The sequence below is a fragment of the Macrobrachium nipponense genome, chromosome 34 (genome assembly GCF_015104395.2).
Source record: "Macrobrachium nipponense isolate FS-2020 chromosome 34, ASM1510439v2, whole genome shotgun sequence".
In the NCBI taxonomy this organism is placed as follows: Eukaryota; Metazoa; Arthropoda; class Malacostraca; order Decapoda; family Palaemonidae; genus Macrobrachium; species Macrobrachium nipponense.
Genome location: NC_061095.1, coordinates 22,143,075 through 22,162,617, shown reverse-complemented (window position 1 = coordinate 22,162,617; position 19,543 = coordinate 22,143,075). Strand labels below are relative to the sequence as shown.

The following is a 19,543-nucleotide window of genomic DNA, read 5'->3' as shown; positions in this document are numbered from 1 at the left end:
CAGTTAGGGCGCTCCACAGGCGATAACTCGCGAAGCTTCAAGTTAAACCATCAAAGGGTTAACATCATTTAAATGTGAATTTGTGATATTTTGAAAATAAATCTCATGTGGGAGGACACATAAAGATGTATGGTATTATCAGTCGAAAGAATTTTTCTTTTATCTTCAATACTTTTGGAGATATTAGCATTTGAATAGCGCTAGGGCCGGGCCGTACCGGGCCGTGCCGGGACGTGCCGGGCCGTGCCGGGACGTGCAGGAACTTGCTGGGCCACCAGAAATGAGCCCGTTTCCAGCAAGACTTCGCTTCGCTCGTAATAAATTTTAAGTTTATGAGAAAGATCTAAATTCTGAATGGAATAAATTAATTTTAAAGTTTAAAAGAAGGATTTATTCAGTTATAATATGCAAGAGGAAAGATGTTTAAAATTTCGAAAAAGATAATATTTATGAATGGAAGTAAATAGCGTTAACAATGTAAAAAAAATATTAATTTTGTAGGACAGCAAATTCTTACTCTAAATAAATATTCTCAGTATTTTCAGCCTAAGTCTTTCAAATGTATGAATTGAATTATGACCGGGAATAATTTTGGTAATAATTCATGAGACATCTTTTGATATCTAATATTATTTTGGAGCTTCGTCTGATTTCATACAGTATTATCTTAGAGCGTCTAGCAATTTCTAATATAATTATCTCGGAGCGCCTACCGATTTCTAGTATAATTATTGGAGCGTCTACCAATTACTGATATATTTACATTGGAGCGTCTACGAATTACTGATATATTCATCTTGGAGCGTCTACCAATTTCTAATAATATTATCTTGGAGCGCCTACCGATTTCTGATATAATTATTGGAGCGGCTACCAATTACTGATATATTTATCTTGAAGCGTCTACCAATTTCTAAAAATATTATCTTGGGGCGCCTACCGAATTCTAATATAATTATCGGAGCATCTACCAATTACTGATATATTCATCTTGGAGCTTCTACCAATTTCTAATAATATTATCTTGGAGCGCCTACCAATTTTTATATGATTATCAGAGCGGCTAACCAGTTACTATTTTATTTATCTTGGAGCGTCTACCAATTACTGATATATTTATCTTGGAGCGTCTACCAATTTCTAATAATATTATCTTGGAGCGCCTACCGATTTCTAATATAATTATTGGAGCGTCTACCAATTACTGATATATTTACCTTACAGCGTCTACGAATTACTGATATATTTATCTTGGAGCGTCTACCAATTTCTAATATGATTATCTGGGAGCTTCTCCTGATGTTGAATATCATTATCGTTGGGCTGCTCCATATTTCTTATATAATTAGACTGGCGCGTCTACTTATTTTTACTATAACCATCTTGGACTATCTCATTTCTCATGTATCTGGGAGCGTTTCTTGATTTCTTTCGTGATTATCTTGGATCGTCGTAAAGTCTCTCAATTATTTTCGTTGAAACGTCTCTGAGCGTCTTCTGACTTTTAATACCTAGATTATCTTAGAACTTCTTATGATTTCAATTATAATTACCTTTGGGGGCATCTTGGATCTTTAATGCAATAGTCCAAAATTCCTCGGTTATCTCGGGCATTCCGGAGGCCTTCGTAATTCTGGGGTACTATACCCTATTAGAAATGCCCATGGAAAGAGCTCAGCTGGATTATTGGGCATGTCCGTTGTTGCCGCTAGAGTTGATTCTATTTGTTTTGGCATTGTTTTTATCTATTTACTTGTTATATATTATTTTATTTATTCTATTTCATTTCATTTCATCTATTTATTTATTTTTTTTATTTCCTGTTCAACCTTTGAATATCTTGTTGAGGATTATCAGTTTCAGTATACTAGTATTGCTGTTCTTTAAGTGCCTCTCTCTCTCTCTCTCTCTCTCTCTCTCTCTCTCTCTCTCTCTCTCTCTCTCTCTCAATGGTTATTACTGGCCTTAAACTGACGCTGGTGTTCTGTTAGTGACATTTTCATGTTAATACTTCTCTCTCTCTCTCTCTCTCTCTCTCTCTCTCTCTCTCTCTCTCTCTCTCTCTCTCACCATTACTGGTCTCAATCTGGCGCTGGTGTTCTGTTAGTGAGATCTGAACATTTTTACGTTAATAATTCTCTCCTCTCTCTCTCTCTCTCTCTCTCTCTCTCTCTCTCTCTCTCTCTCTCTCTTCCAATAACACTTATCATATCATTCTTTTCTGTTTTATCTCAGTTGTTTTCTTTGATTGCTTTTATGGAATTTGATAGGGGATGATTTTTATCCGTAAAACTCCATCAACTGAGAAAAGCAGTTGATATAAAGAGAAAACGGCACGAAAAACTTAGAAAAAAAGGAAAATGACTTGAGGAAATTCATCGGAAACTATGATGATACGAATATATAATGCAAAAATGAACTTTGGAAATGAACACATTTCAAACTATAATACAAAAAAGGAAAATGTTGCTTTTTCCGATTCTATTTTAATTTATATCACCAAGTCCCGATTGAAATATTAGTATTCAAATGAGCAGTTACATTTTTAAGATTCGTTTTGGTTTTAATGTAGGTAAACGTAAGGAGATACTGCTGTGGTCGAATGAAGTTCGTGAAAGCATTTAAAAGAATATTAGTATTGATAGTTTTTCAACGTTTCGCAGTTATATTGCGTATATATATGTGTGTGTGTGTGTATGCGTATGTATGTATGCACTATATATGCGCGTGACTTTGAGACATACATCAATCGTTGCCTTAAAGTGAGCTCGCCTTTAAATATGAAAATTAATTCATAATTGCCCACTAGGTGAGGGAGAAAAAGGGGTAAGTTCTAATCTCCCAGATTCCCCTTATACTCATTTAATTTAAAAAGGGAAATTTTTTCGTATTTCAAACTCTATATATTTACTAAATGGTTGGCTGCCGGAGAGAGAGAGAGAGAGAGAGAGAGAGAGAGAGAGAGAGAGAGAGAGAGAGAGAGAGAGCTTATCCAACATATCGTCATATTCTTAATATTTATCAAATTCTTTTACTGCATTACAGCATTAAACTCAGTAGGTACGTATCATAGACAGGAGAGAGAGAGAGAGAGAGAGAGAGAGAGAGAGAGAGAGAGAGAGAGAGAGAGAGGAGCTCATGTAACACATCGCCATGTTCTTTATATTCACCAAACACTTTTAGTGCATTGGATCATTAAAATTCAACTAAGGATACGTATTATTAAATGAAAGAGGAGAGAGAAAGAAGAGTAAGAGAGAGAGAGAAAGGAAAATAAGGGGGTGGGGGGAGAAAGAGGGGAAGTGGCAGAGAGAGAGAGAGAGAGAGAGAGAGACCCTCAAGTCCAGCCTAATAACGTTTAGAAAATTAAAAGGAATTCTAACTGTTATCAACTTGTGTTGTAGTTACTAGACCAACTTTCCCTTCGGGGAACTGTTTATTTATATAATATTACCTATTTCAAGATGAGATTACTATTAAAAATAATGAGCACCGAATATCAGGAAACAAAATAATGCAGAATAATATTTCTACTATTTTAGTTAATTGTCTATGACCTCAACATTACTAGAGATAAAAGTCTTATATCCTTATGCGAGACTTCTCATCGACATCTGTAGCAAACTGGAAAGGAACCCCCTTTCTGTACTGGAAGAAGATTTCCAGCCATATACCCGTTTTAGAATGCATGAAAGCAACGCCAAAATGCAACTTGTGTTATTACAGTATCTCATTCGTCGTTGCGGATGCTCTCAAGAAATCTGAAGACCCTACGTCAACACCCAGCCCTTTGTCAAAATCCGTTTTATCTGGCCCCTCATTCGGGCACCGCCTTCTTGCTTTCAAAGAACGCCTGATGAACATGTGTTTTCGCTCCCGACTCTTTTGTTTGAATTTCAAAAGCAGGAGAGAGAGAGAGAGAGAGAGAGAGAGAGAGAGAGAGAGAGAGAGAGAGAGCAAAGGCTGACTTCATCAACGTTAGGTGTTTGACTTCGCGTGTCTAGTGGATTGGCAAGAGAGCAGGAAGCAAGATCCTTCGTTTGAGGTCTCTGATGAAGTGGCACCAATCCAGCAACAGTCTTGCTTGTGTTTTTCTTGTGTCTCATGTTCAGGAAATGCGGCAATGCACCGCTGGAATAGACACGTTTAAGAACAGATTTAATTAGCTCAATTAATTTGCAAGTTACCCTTCAAACGTTATTATGTTGTTTCCTTTTTTTTGCGCTCGTAGGTGAAGAGCAATTAGGTGAAAACCAATTAAGATAGCACCAGTTTGTTTTGTTTTACAGATATTTATTTTAATGATGACCGTGAATGAATGTCAGTTATGTGCATGTCATTTTATTTTTATTATTTTATTTTATTTATTTATTTTTGGTAGCTATTAGATGATTACCAACAGAGTATCTTACCAAGAGGAAAGTAAAACAAAAAAGTACAATATCTTTCGCCTTTGCTATAGGACATTGTTATAGTCTTGCCACCGCGTGGCGTTTAATTAAAGATCTGCCCTGTTGCCAGTTTTACAAAAACAACAACTGACACGTGTGTAACAGACCTTTGAATGTCTGTGAGACAAACCCTGAGGCTATAATTATAAGATTGTAGGGGCTTTTCATTTCCAGGTACTTTAATCTCTCTCTCTCTCTCTCTCTCTCTCTCTTCTAAATCTCACAGCTGTCCGAGCGAGAGCTTTTTATGGGATCACACAGGCCTCATATTCGCCTTTTCATCCAGAAAATACCTATTTATTTTGTATACGATTGCCTTTTTTCGTCTGTAAAGTTGATGTCTATCCATGGCTGCTGTGAGATGACCAGGAATGACACGTAAGTCGGTGTCAAAGTCACCCTAAACTGCAGTTAGGCCAAAACTTTGTTGCCATATCGTGTTCAGGCAATATTCAGTCATTGTTTAGTATATTTTTCTGGTGATAGAAGTTCACTCTCGACGTGGTTCGGAGGTCACGTAAAGCCGTTGGTCCCGTTGCTGAATAACCCCTGGTTCCATGCAACGTAAAAACAGCATACAAACAAACAAACAAGTATCTATTATTTTGTCTACGATTTTTTATTTTCTCACTAGTCAGACTTACTCTGTTTTGCTTATTTCATATTTCCTTCCTCACCAATTTGTTCTATACCTACGATATTAAGAAATCTGTAGAAAGGAGAAATGCCTCCAGACATTATACCGTGACCACAGAAAGTGGCCCCTGGAGACAGTTTTTATTAAGCGGCTTATCCGTGGATTGAAACGCACGTGGAGCTGTTTGAAATATTGTCAACAGCACCAAAATGAGATGCCATGTTGATAGAAAATCTGATTCCGCTTCTTGTTATTACATAAAAAAAAATTAACGATCGTGAATTGATTTAGAATTCTGCGCAACGGAAAAGATGCTATTTGATATCTGCAATGGGAGAAATGGTTTTATCTCTGTTGTTATCAATTTGGCAGATATGCGGAGATGAAACACACGTGGGAGGACCCAAAGAGACCCTCCCGAGAGGTCTGGTCACTTTGGGAATACTATAGTTGTTTAATGCAGCTTGCAGAAGCTCCTGGAAGTGATGTTATTGCATCATGATGAAAGAATTAAGAAAAGAGTGTTTTAGATGGTTGGTTATGTAGGAAGATTATAGCGGTCGACAGGTTTGGGTAGATGTGAAGGAAGTAGGTATGTATGATTTATGAATATATATATATATATATATATATATATATATATATATATATGACTGTAAAAATGTTCTGTTACAACAGAATTCCCTCTAATAAAAGGAGTCCATAAAAACGGCCTTGATTAAACAGAGACAGGTAATCAACATCTCAAAGGGCGCATGGGATTCAGGTGTCATTGATAAAGTTTTCCTTCAACCAACGTGTAAGGGGGTTAAAGGAGGACTATCAGTGGGACTGACCTAAATTGCCTTAACTGTGGATGGGTCTACTGGTATAAATGCCACCTTTTCTGTAACTTTTCTCATTCATCTACCTGAAGAGGGAGACAGCAGTCGGAAATATAGTATTTTCTTTTTATATTCTGGTGTTTTTATGGGCTCTTTTATTATTATTATATATATATATATATATATATATATATTATATATATATATATATATGACTGGTAAAAGTGTTCTGTAACAACAGAATTCCATCTAATAAAAGGAGCCCATAAAAACAAAACAAAACACCAAAAATGTAGAGAGAAAAGTACTATATTTCAGAGACTGCTGTCTCTCTCTTCAGGTATATACCTGAGAGAGAGACAGCAGTCTCTGAAATATAGTACTTTCTCTCGACATTTGGTGTTTTTATGGGCTCCTTTTTAGATATATATATATATATATATATATATAATATATATACATATATATATATATTTGTGTGTGTGTGTGTGTGTGTGTGTGTGTAGGGGAGAGATAGGGAATATGAAGGCTATTTGCCATTTCAGTTGGTCAGTGACACCGCTTACTTCTCCATACAGGCCAGACTTTGCTGGCGAAGGTGGCGCCGTTGGAGGCAGCGATCTGGACGCGACGGACGCGTGTCGATTCCAGTACCACGCCCAGCAACTGGAGAAGTTCCTGCTCGAATACAGAAGCCTTCAGGAGCAGCTGTACCGCATGAAGGAGTCCTATGAAGCTCAGCACAGAAGGAGCGGGTCTATGTCGAGGTAAACCTGACACCGCACTGAAATTGCAACCATACAGGACTGGAAATTTTAATCTTGTTCACCGTCTTGTTACTTCTACTTCTGTTATTGCTAATCCTACCGATATTTCTTCTATTGTCATCATTAATTAAACTCCTGCCACCTCTGCCATTAATTCTACTGGTATCATTATTATTTTTTATTATTATTTGGAATCGAAAGATTTAAACCCCCACCCATCATATTCAAGTCTAGTGGTAAAGTTAAAGAAAATTTGAGGGGAAATTATATCTTTTGACACCTAATTGGCACTGGCAAACCAACTCCATTGAAAAAAAAGTTAAACTCCTGCCACTTCTGCCATTAATTCTGCTGATTTTATTATTATTTTTTTATTATTATTTGGACTCGAAATGTATTAACCCCTATCATATTCAAGTCTAGTGGTAAAGTTAAAGAAAATTTGAGGGGAAACTCTACATCTTTGACACCTAATTGGCACTGGCAAAGTACCCCATTAAAAAGAAATTTTTTTAAACAATTCTACTGGTTTTATTATTATTTTTTTTAAATTTTATTATTTCGATTCAAAAGATTTAAACCCCTACCATATTCAAGTCTAGTGGTGAAGTTAAAGAAAATTTGAGGGGAAACTACATCTTTTTACACCTAATTGGATCTGGCAAACCAACCCCATTTACTCTACTGGTTTCAGTATTATTTTTGTTTATTATTATTTGGACTCAAAAGATTTAAGCCCCTGCCAAATTCAAGTCTAGTGGTAAAGTTAAATAAAATTTGAGGTGAAACTTCACATCTTTTGGCAAACCAACCCTATTAAAAAAAAAATTAAACTCCTGCCACTTCTGCCATTAATTCTACTGGTTTCATTATTATCTTTTTATTATTTGAACTCGAAAGAAAGATGCTTAATAGTGTTTTGTATGTGGCAATAAGAACCAGAAAGTTATCCAACGAAATTAAAACAAAAAATATCAACTGGTAACCGCATCAACTTCTTCTTCTTCTTCTTCAGGATAGACACTATTCCCGAGAGCGACAGTGACATCGGAGCCATCGCACTGCCTCCTCGCCAGGACCCCCCGCCTCCCTCCAACACTCCCTACACGCCTCCAGATCCCGGGTTGCCGCAGGGAGGGCTCTTAGGGCCGACAGAGCCCCTGCGCTCCATCCTGAAGAAGAGGTACGAGGACGGCGCCCGCGGCCGTCAGGGACCCTACTCTCGAAGTGCCTATTTTGGGGATGAACTGGAAATCCTCCGACCAACTTTCGGGCTGCCCGTCAAAAAGTTCCCCGACCGGGAGTCCTGAGAGAGACCAATAAAAGGTAAATGTTTTTTTTTTTTTTTCTTTTTTTTAGATTCTTAACTTTTCGTAAAACCTTGTAATCAATAATAGCAATGATAAGATTTTTTATCATTTTAATATCAAAGGTAGTCCAGATAAAGTAACTACAATGTACTGTTAAAGTCATTGTGGACTAACATTAAATAATCACATTATGGTGGTTATTTTTTTTTATCCAGTTCAAGTTCCTTATTTTTTGTAAAACCTTGTAATCAATAATAGTAATAATAAAATCATTATCATTTTAACGCCGTGAGGTAGTCCAGATAAAGAAACTACAATATACTGTTAAAGTCATTGTGGACTAACATTAACATTATGGTGATTATCCACATAATTATTAGTTGTATTAGACAATTTAGATGAAAATTTATAATTGGTACCTCGTGTGGGTAATCATTTTCCCCGAATCTTTTTTGCCTTGGAGTCTTTTCAAAAAAAATACGCCAAAGAAAAAGGAAGCATAATTTTGCCCTCATGGATAAGTGCGCGTAGCAAAAAAAAAAAAAAAATTACGAACTTGTTCCTAAAAGATTAATGTAACGAAATAATGATTCAAAGAGTTTTGAATTTACTTGCTTCAGTGGTACTATTTATATGGAGATAAAAATAGTTATTACCCTTTTCAGAGAGAAATGTGTTGCCCTAAACTTGAAAAATATGTTTTCCTCTCAAGTTTAGTTGTAATAAAAATAACATTCATTAATTACAGCAATCACAAACACACGCAGACTAACATGCAAATATTATTTAGATTAAGATGTATACCTTAGTTTTTGAGTTAATGGCAGGAGGCTATTTTAGTTATTCCTCTTCTTATATGGTTTAATCTTAAGAATAACATAATTATTACAGAACTTAATTGAACATTTTTCTATTTTAAATCGTCTTTTTAATGACTGAAATAAACAGAAGATAATTTCAAAGTTTATTTGATGTGATAGAGAATTTTTTGCAAGACGTTGCTGGAAATCATTTTAATATATAGTGATTCGAGGTTAATTTGCAAAACAGGCACACAAATAAACATTTAAACAGCCAGAGAAATGATGCGAGAAAATGGAAATCATCAAGGCAGGCTTTCTTATGCGTAGCGAAGGTCGGTCGGTACATCTAGAATGAGGCATGAAAAGAAAAAAAAAAAAAACATCCACACGCATACGCGAGCAATCTCAAAGGAACAACGTCCTTCCACCGACACGAAATGTTACAATAATTGTTATTCAGTCTTAAAAAAGCAACAAGACCTTTATCTTTGCATTAAGCACGTAAGACGCTGTTAAAAAAAGCAACATGAGCAATCAACTGTACTCTAAGAATCTAGTAATTATGTTTCTTCCAACATGAGGTTTCACTTATTTCTTAATATTATTTTTTTTTTCTGTACAGGAGGAGACGAAGAAGGGGTAGTAGCAGGAGAGGGAGGAGATGCCACGAAGAAGAGGGAGAAGAAGAGAGAGCAAACAATAGGTGGTCATCCTAACGAAGGGCAGAGACAGAATACGGAAACTGTCGTCGACAGTGACCCAAAGATGTGATTTTTTCCTCCTCACAGCCGTCACGAACCGTCCATCTCATATAGAGGCAAGCCACTGAGGGTTCTGTTTGGCCCGTTTAATGTACAGGTAAGTTTATGCAATTTCTCTTTCTTACACTCGGGCAGTAATCCTGCTTTTACTAAACACATCAACAAAACGAGACGAAGTTTTGTTATGTTTTTCAGTTTTTTTTTTCAAAATGGCAGTTTTGATTACGTTTATTTACAACGGAAGTTTTGATTTTCGCAGAAGTTTTGATTTTCACTTTATTTACAAAACAGAAAAGTTTTTTTTATTTTCCCTTTATTTGCAAGAGAAGAGTTTAGATTCTCACTTTATTTACAAAACAAAAGTTTTTTTATATTCACTCTATTTACAAAACGGAAGAGTTTTTTTCTACAGTGTATTGGCAAAACAGAGAAGTTTTACTCTTCACTTTATCGATAGAAGAGAAACGATTTTTTTTATAAAGTTCCTTAGTTCCAAAATTGAACTTCTGATTTCTTCAAGAACTTAGCCCTCTATTTGAGTTTTCTTTTGCTTAATTGATTGGGGGGTATCTACGACACCACGTGTGACTGCTAAGTCCACTCAGATCCAGCACTGATTAGGCATACGCCAGTGTGGTAACTCCACTGCCTGTATTCTGAAAGCATGGGCTGTAACCTAGCCTAGCGTTTGAATGCTCTTGTTGAAGAGTATACGCAAGTACGTTTCACTTTATTTTAATAATTTATCTACTTATTTATTTATTAAATAAGGGTGTTTATTTATTTATTTGTTTGATAACATCTAATATATATATATATATATATAATATATATATATATATATATATATATATATATATATATATATCTATATTGTTACAAGCAGATAGCGAAACCCGGGCATTTCGCGAACTGCATTAAATTTCAGCCTCCTGGGGCTAGTACTAAACAAAGCGAAAGAGTGACTCACTTTACACCTGTTAGCGTCGTGTTCAGTAACTATAGTAAATTCACTTTAACGTACATTTGATATCTAGGCAATCCTTACAACGCTCCTGATGGCTGTTAATAAGCCAATCCACAGGCTGGAAACTCTGTCTCTTTCTAGATTTCACATAGGTAGGAAGTATGTTCCACCTCCCCTGAGGAAATACTTCTGAAAGACGTAACCCTCAGGAGAGATGGAACGTACATCTTGCCTATGTAAACTGTCGAGAGAGACTGAGAGTTCCCAGCCCTGTGACTGGCTTATCAACAGCCAATCAGGAGCGTCGTAAGGGACTGGCCTAAACATCAGCTGCACGGTTGATGTGAATCTACTATAGCCCCTGGAGGATCGAATGTCCCTAGGTGCATTTTGCTATTTGCCTGAAACTGGAATTTCAGGGATTTCATTGAAATGCCTGGTTTCTCTATCTGCCTGTAATATATATATATAATATATATATATAATATATATATATATATAATATATATATATATATATATATTCCTATTTTACCTTATTTTTTCTGACTTTTGCCTATAAGCATAATGTTTTCTTTGGCTAAAATGAGTGTTGACTTGGTCCAGAGGGCTGTATGCTTATCATGAATAATAATAATAATAATAATAATAATAATAATAATAATAATAATAATAATAATACTCTGACGCTTTATTATCATCATTTTATAGGAACGTTAATCTTTATTTTTATTTTTTAATTTATTTTTTGTTCAAACGTCTCTACATAATATTTACATGAACTCAAAAGACAAGTGCACACAAACAAACACATACGCGAAAACGCACCCACACAAAACACACACAAGCGTATATATATATAGATATATATATATATATATATATATATATATATATATATATATATATATATATACATATATATATATATATATATATATATATATAATATATATATTTTGCTAGGTAGCTACCGTCGCTTATGGTGCATATTATGTGATAAAACCTCTGCAATATATTCCTAATATTCCTAGCCATGAGCATTGATATAAGGCAATGCACTAATCAACCCCATTGTTGAATATAACCCACATTCTCTCCTCCTTCTTTCTTTGCAGTTGTAGAATTCCGCTGCCCCCTTTTTGGACTCCTTGGGAAAGGAACCAATCATCTGGGTGTAAAAATAAAAAGTAAAAAAAAAAAAAGTAAATTAAATTTTCACTCATTGTCAGTCTGTTCTGCGTGGACATCCTCTTGAATCTTTCATGCGTTTCATTCTTCCCGGACTCTTTCTTTTTTTCCGCATACTTGGAAACTGTGATGAATGTAGGTCCTAGTTTAAAAAAAATAAAACTCGATTCTTTTCCCGTCTTTTGTGAATAATCGGTGATGGTGGACCCCTATTCAAGAAAACGTATGAAAACGAGAAAGTAAACATAATAAGTCTTCGCTCTGAAATTTAGGACAAATGGTGTTAGCACGGAAAATGAAGAAAGGAAAAATAATAACTCGTTGTTCTGCAATTTAGAGAAAATGGTGTTCGCACTTTTGTATATTTCTAAATGTGGATAAAATGGGATGAAAGCGAATCTTTGTTTGTTACAAGCAGCGTTGCGTTGTAACTCCATTTTCAAGGTTATTTGAAAAAAAAATTAAAACAGCTGGAAAAAGAAAATCACGGAGATCAAAAAGAAGGTCTCTCTTTGCATCCTAACTCTATTTATAAGATTATGGAAAATTGAATTTAAAGAGTTAAAAGGTAAAGGAAAACATTGACGACGTCAAGAAGCTTTCGTATTGTACTTCCATGTACGTAAGATCAGGAAAAATTAGTTATAAACCCACCAGTAAAAAAAAAATAAAGAAAACTTCTCCAGAAAAAAACATATTTTTGTGTCAACTGTGAAATATAGAAAAAATAAAGACAGGAAATCTAGGGATTAAGAGCAATTGAACGCAAAGAAAAGCAATGTAAAGATACTACGTATTTATTTGGTCGGGAAAATTGAGTCACGTCAATTTGCCAAAATTGATGTTCCTTTGTTTTTTTTTATGAACTTCATTTAATTTGTGATACATTTAAGTATAATTACAGAGCCTCAGAAAACTTTAACTGAAGATATCGCACAAAAAAATATCCAAACGGTCCAACTGATGTTTGTGTTGTTCTGTTGCCTGTCTGAGAGAGAGAGAGAGAGAGAGAGAGAGAGAGAGAGAGAGAGAGAGAGAGAGAGAGAGAGAGAGAGAGTAAGTCCGTTAACTACTCAAAATATTTCTGAAAGATCGGTGTTCTTAATCTTTATGTGACCGTGTAGGTGACAGCAATATATTGCCAAGTCGTCCTTTTTCAGTAAAAATTGTTTGCCAAAGTGCTGAGTTGCAGTTCATCTTGATTTTGACGTTGTACATTTTTTTATTACGATCAAATGTACTTCATTTAAATTCTGCTCGATTTTTTTTTCAGCGTGATTGACATGTCAGTACCACATTGCGATTATCTTGACATAATTTCCAAAGTTTGTTGGTTCCTGAATGTAAACTTCAACAGTTACTAACATATCTCTTGACATCATTTTCTTTTACTTATCTAACATTAATTATTGGCATTTACCAGTTTATACGTCTTCGGCACAACTCATATAGCTGTCTTTGTAAACCAGAATGAGTGTCTTTGACTGTCAAAACCCCATTGATTAAGCACTGTGGGTATGTCATTTACGCATAATAGATGTTGCTAACTGTATTCTTGTGGTACACGTTCCGAAAAAAAAGATAATTTGTCAGATATGGGGCCAAGGAGATATAATCTGTGTTATGGAATAACTTAGAAAAACAAACTCCTTAGAAAGACTCCAGTTCTGAATGCCGTGCATTCCAGGGAAGTAAGATGACGAGAATAAATATGCTTTGCACTTGGTGTTTACATGAAACTGTTCAATGCTTGTGGATGTTATTACTTCTTTCAATGGATCTAAGTGATTCTACCTGGAATAAACCTGATTCCCAGCAATATCCATTTCCTTTCACAAAGTGGAGCGTTCTGAGATTCGCTTACATATTTCAATGAACTAAAGATTCGCACGTAAGTCTGGAACCCGTGCAGTAAACCAATGCGGTGTTTGTTTGTTTGTATGTGTGTGTGTGTGTGTGTGGTAAATATTGTTCTGAGTCTGACTGACTTGACAGGTTTGACAGTGCTGTTTCGTGGGCGCTTTTGCCAGCGAAGTTCGCATATCGAACGGAAAATGTAGCAAATTCAGATTCACTCGAACACTGACCTTACATGAGACGTCTTGGAAGAACGCCGGAATCGTCATCATTATCATCATCCCATCACAGATAACTGTGGTTTCTATTTCGTGGTGACCTTGGAAACCTTAATTAAGAATTGCTGTTATGAAATCTCCACCGAAGCCATGTATGCGTGTATATATATACATATATATCTATATACGATTCAACACCATCCTTTAAGTATGTTATGAATGAACTATACACATATACTTCATAGTTTTGTATAATGCAGTGTTATTTTTATACAATAAAGACTGGAAACCACCCGAGTTGTTATTCTGACCTGAGCTTTGATGTGGAAGTTGAAGATTTTTGAGGAAAACGCCCCCCAGGTAAACTCTCTCTTTGCTTCGTGAGATATTGACCATATGGTAAACAACTCTGGTCTTTGTAATTCCTCTTTGAAAAATAGGGGTCTCCTCTATACATCTTTCTAGAATACAGCCATTGTCATATGAAACATGAAACTGACCATCGTCATATTTCTGTCTCAGTGGGCGTTGTCTATAGCAGAATACATAATATTAACCCTTTTCTTATCTAATGCTTTTCTACTCGAAATAGCACTAAAGGACTTGGATAAAATACGCGATACTGGCCTCTCTGCCATTTACCCTCAAGGGGCTCCTGTTGCATTATACAAATAGCGGTCTCTGTTAGATATTATATTAGATTTCTTCTGTGAGACATACTATACTGTTTCCTGAATAGATATATTTGTTTCATCATGGAGTTGTTTTCGCGTATGATCTTATCTGTATAATATGTTACGGTAACCCGTGCTAAGGTAGTTTGGCAGATCTAGTCTCAAAATATGTTCCAGTTATTTTCCTTATTATTATTTTGTTTGGTTTTACTTTTCACGCAATTTTCTTATACCTGGTCTACATAACGAGCGATATCATTCGCTTTACGTTGCTGTTGTAGTTTTGTAAATAATATCTCTTACCTATTTAATTTTTAACAAAATTGTTTTCATTTCCTTTTCATAATGGATGACACGAACAAGTTCATCCGTGTATTCAAGTGAGAGTGATTCCATTTCGAAATCATTTTCCATTTATAAATGGCGTGTGAGATTCACGCTTAATCATTTTGCTGCTGCTGCTGCTGCTGCTGCTGCTGCTACGGATATGCAACATTCTGCTATTAATTTTATGTGAGTGATTATTGATGGTAATGAAACCGGATATTAACACTTTTTTCTCCCCTAAGCCTCTAGATCATTTGTTTCCCAAGTGGTTCAACTTAATTCGTATTTCTTTGTACTTTATTTATTTATTTCATTATTTCTTTATTCGTTGCAGCGTCCCTTCGGCGTTACTGCAACCCGTTTCACTCCTTTTACTGTATCTCCGTTCATATTCTCTCTCTTCCATCTTATTTCCTCTCCTAACAATTGTTTCATAGTGCAACTGCAATTTCCCTTTCAGCGCTGAAGTATCTCAATACTTTACGTTCCATTCCATTCCATTCCAATAATCTAATTTATTTATTTTTCCTGACGTGATAAGGATATTGGTCGGCAATCCTATTGACCTCAGATTGATTAGTTAATTGATTTATTTGCTTTGCCAGGAAATTGAAAATGCTTAGATTGGTTCAATTGATCGTTGCTTAAAAGAAAACTTTTTTAAAGTAAGATTTTCATCGTTGAACCTGTCATAACATATTATAACCAGCATTTATAGAAATGTGTAGAAATGTTGAGTTTTTATTATGGAAACCTGACATTTTTATAGATATTGTTACTTTTAAATATAAGTTAAAGTGAATGTTAGGGGTAGAATTTCTGCATATAAAAAATCGGCAATATTAGCTTAACCAACCCAGTCCAAAGAGAAGCCAAGTTTTCCCATTTCTTATTAAAGTCTCGTTACGAGTTGTAGCGTTTCATTTAACTATACTCTGTGTTTTTTTTTTTTTTTTTTTATCTGTCCATCCGCCTGTGGTGTTTTTGTATGGTAACACTGCGTCCCGAGCTTTAGATAGTTACATTCAGCTTACATTCAACGATTATAATAATATCCTATTTCGAATATTAACGGTGTAATTCGCATACAGTAAATTATTAAAACACTTTCAGTTGCAAATGTACACCCAGATATCCTTTATTTACCTAAAACTTACAAATAGCGTAACTATCTAAAGCCCGGGACGCAGTGTTACCATACAAAAACACCACATGCGGATGGACAGATGAAAAAAACAGAGTATAAATATTGCAGACCATTGATTCTTTTAAGTATATGCATGTGGAACGCATAATAAACAATAAAATGGTTATATAACATATTTCCAAGTGCAATTCACAAAGGTCTGCTGATATTGCCTGAACAGATCTCTCTCTCTCTCTCTCTCTCTCTCTCTCTCTCTGAGTCAGTACTATTTATAGATTCCCCCGCATTTTTTTCCGTGTAATTCTGCACCGGTAACGACAAAAATTAATCAATGGAAAAAATTATAATTCAATAAATAGCATCTCACATGTTCAAATGACAGTTACACTTCACTTTTCGAGCGATTATTTATTCCTTTTTTTTTTCTTTTTCTCCTATCAACGTTTTTCCCTTTTTTCGTTTTTGTCTTTTTTCTGAAAGGGCTGATTTATATCAAATTATCTCTTACGCAATGAGCTTCCTTTGAAGGCTTTCATTCATGAACGGTGCAATTGCTTTGATCTGTCGAGGCTAGAGAGATTTTATCTCACTCTTTCTCTTTCTCTCTCTCGAGCGTGCTGCTCTCTTTTCCCCAGAGAGATAAAGGTTAAATAAAGATATTGTCGCCTGTCGCCAGCAGCTGATAATATGCATTCTCTGGCAGTCGTTGTAGACTGAAAAATAATGGTTTTAATATCCTCCACTTGACATGTCTGTGAAGATCTCTGTCAGGATAGAGAAAGTAAAACAAACAAAAATTCATTTTAAAGGCAAAAAAATATAAATAAATATAAGATTATAGTGTAAAGGCAAATAAATGCAAAAAGATTAAGGAATAAAGGCAAAAAAATATAAATAAATATAAAAAGATTCCAGTATAAAGGCAAAAAAATATAAATAAATATAAAACGATTCCAGTATAAAGGCAAGAAAATATAAAAAAATATAAAAAGATTCCAGTATAAAGGAAAAAATATGAATAAATGTAAAAAGATTCCAATATAAAGGCAAAAAAATTTAAATAAATATCAGAAGATTCCAGTATAAAGGCAAAACACATATAAATAAATATAAAAAGTTTCCAGTATAAAGGCAAGAAAATATAAATAAATATAAAAAGATTCCAGTATAAAGGCAAAAAAATATAAACAAATATAAAAAGATTCCAGTATAAAGGCAAAAAAAACATAAATAAATATAAAAGAATGCCAATATAAAGGCAAGGAAATATAAACTAATATAAAAAGATTCCAGTATAAAGGAAAAAACATAAATAAATATAAAAAAATTCCAGTATAAAGGCAAGAAAATATAAACAAATATAAAAAGATTCCAGTATAAAGGCAAAAAAAAACATAAATAAATATAAAGAGATTCCAGTATAAAGGCAAAAAAATATAAATAAATATAAAAAGATTCCAGTATAAAGGAAAAAACAAAAATAAATATAAAAAGATTCCAGTATAAAGGCAAGAAAATATAAACAAATATAAAAAGATTCCAGTATAAAGGAAAAAACATAAATAAATGATAAAAAGATTCCAGTATAAAGCAGAAAAGAAAAATATAAATAAATATAAAAAGATTCCAGTATAAAGCAAAGAAAAAAAAAAACATAAATAAATATAAAGAGATTCCAGTATAAAGGCAAGAAAATATAAACAAATATAAAAAGATTCCAGTATAAAGGCAAGAAAAATATAAACAAATATAAAAAGATTCCAGTATAAAGGCAAAAAAAACATAAATAAATATAAAAAGATTCCAGTATAAAGGCAAGAAAATATAAACAAATATAAAAAAGATTTCCAGTATAAAGGAAAAAAATATAAACAAAAAATAAAAAAGATTCCAGTATAAAGGCAAAAAAAAACATAAATGAATATAATGAGATTCCAGTATAAAGGCAAGAAAATATAAAATATAAAAAGATTCCAGTATAAAGGAAAAAATATAAACAAATATAAAAAAGATTCCAGTATAAAGGCAAAAAAAACATAAATAAATATAAAGAGATTCAGTATAAAGGCAAAAAAAGGAAAATAAAATAAACAAATATAAAAAGATTCCAGTATAAGGCAAAAAAAACATAAATAAAATATAAAAAAGATTCCAGTATAAAGGCAAAAAAAAAACATAAATAATATAAAAAGATTCCAGTATAAAGGCAAGAAAATATAAACAAATATAAAAAAATTCCAGTATAAAGGCAAAAAAAAACATAAATAAATATAAAAAGATTCCAGTATAAAGGCAAAAAAAACATAAATAAATATAAAAAGATTCCAGTAAATAAATAAAAAGCAAAAAAATAAAAAATAAAAAAAAAATAAAATATAAAAAGATTCCAGTATAAAGGAAAAAAGGAAAAAATATAAACAAAAAATATAAAAAGATTCCAGTATAAAGGCAAAAAAAAACAAATAAATAAATATAAAAAGATTTTCAGTATAAAGCAAGTATAAACAAATATAAAAAGATTCCAGTATAAAGGCAAAAAAACATAAAAAAAAATAAATAAATATAAAGAGATTCAGTATAAAGGCAAGAAAATATAAACAAATATAAAAAGATTCCAGTATAAAGGCAAAAAAAAACATAAATAAATATAAAAAGATTCCAGTATAAAGGCAAGAAAATATAAACAAATATGAAAATATTCCTGTATAAAGGCAAAAAAAAACATAAATAAATATAAAGAGATTCCAGTATAAAGGCAAGAAAATATAAACAAATATGAAAAGATTCCAGTATAAAGGCAAAAAAAAAAAAACATAAATAAATATAAAAAGATTCCAGTATAAAGGCAAGAAAATATAAACAAATATAAAAAGATTCCAGTATAAAGGCAAAAAAAAAAACATAAATAAATATAAAAAGATTCCAGTATAAAGGCAAGAAAAATATAAACAAATATGAAAAGATTCCAGTATAAAGGAAAAAAGACATAAATAAATATAAAGAGATTCCAGTATAAAGGCAAAAAAATATAAATAAATATAAAAAGATTCCAGTATAAAGGAAAAAATATAAACAAATATAAAAAGATTCCAGTATAAAGGCAAGAAAATATAAACAAATATAAAAAGATTCCAGTGTAAAGGAAAAAACATAAATAAATATAAAAAGATTCCAGTATAAAGGCAAGAAAATATAAACAAATATAAAAAGATTCCAGTATAAAGGCAAAAAACATAAATAAATGTTAAAGAGATTCCAGTATAAAGGCAAGAAAATATAAACAAATATAAAAAGATTCCGGTATAAAGGAAAAAAACATAAATAAATATAAAAAGATTCCAGTATAAAGGCAAGAAAATATAAACAAATATAAAAAGATTCCAGTATAAAGGAAAAAAGACATAAATAAATATAAAGAGATTCCAGTATAAAGGCAAAAAAATATAAATAAATATAAAAAGATTCCAGTATAAAGGAAAAAATATAAACAAATATAAAAAGATTCCAGTATAAAGGCAAAAAAAAACATAAATAAATATAAAAAGATTCCAGTATAAAGGCAAGAAAATATAAACAAATATAAAAAGATTCCAGTGTAAAGGAAAAAACA

General features: G+C 33.1%; 1 protein-coding gene across 4 annotated transcripts in view; it reads left to right on the top strand.

Moving 5' to 3' along the window:
* The window catches only part of LOC135207962 (uncharacterized), a 634,966-nt gene extending 620,895 nt beyond the window's left edge, over positions 1–14,071 (top strand). For all 4 annotated transcript variants that reach the window (XM_064239990.1, XM_064239992.1, XM_064239989.1 and 1 more), the window contains 4 exons: positions 6,491–6,679; positions 7,695–8,005; positions 9,415–9,650; positions 11,638–14,071. In XM_064239990.1, the coding sequence (XP_064096060.1) occupies positions 6,491–6,679; positions 7,695–7,989 (484 nt within the window). In that variant the 3' untranslated portion in view covers positions 7,990–8,005; positions 9,415–9,650; positions 11,638–14,071. The remainder of the gene's footprint in view (positions 1–6,490; positions 6,680–7,694; positions 8,006–9,414; positions 9,651–11,637) is intronic.
* Positions 14,072–19,543: the final 5,472 nt, after the last annotated feature.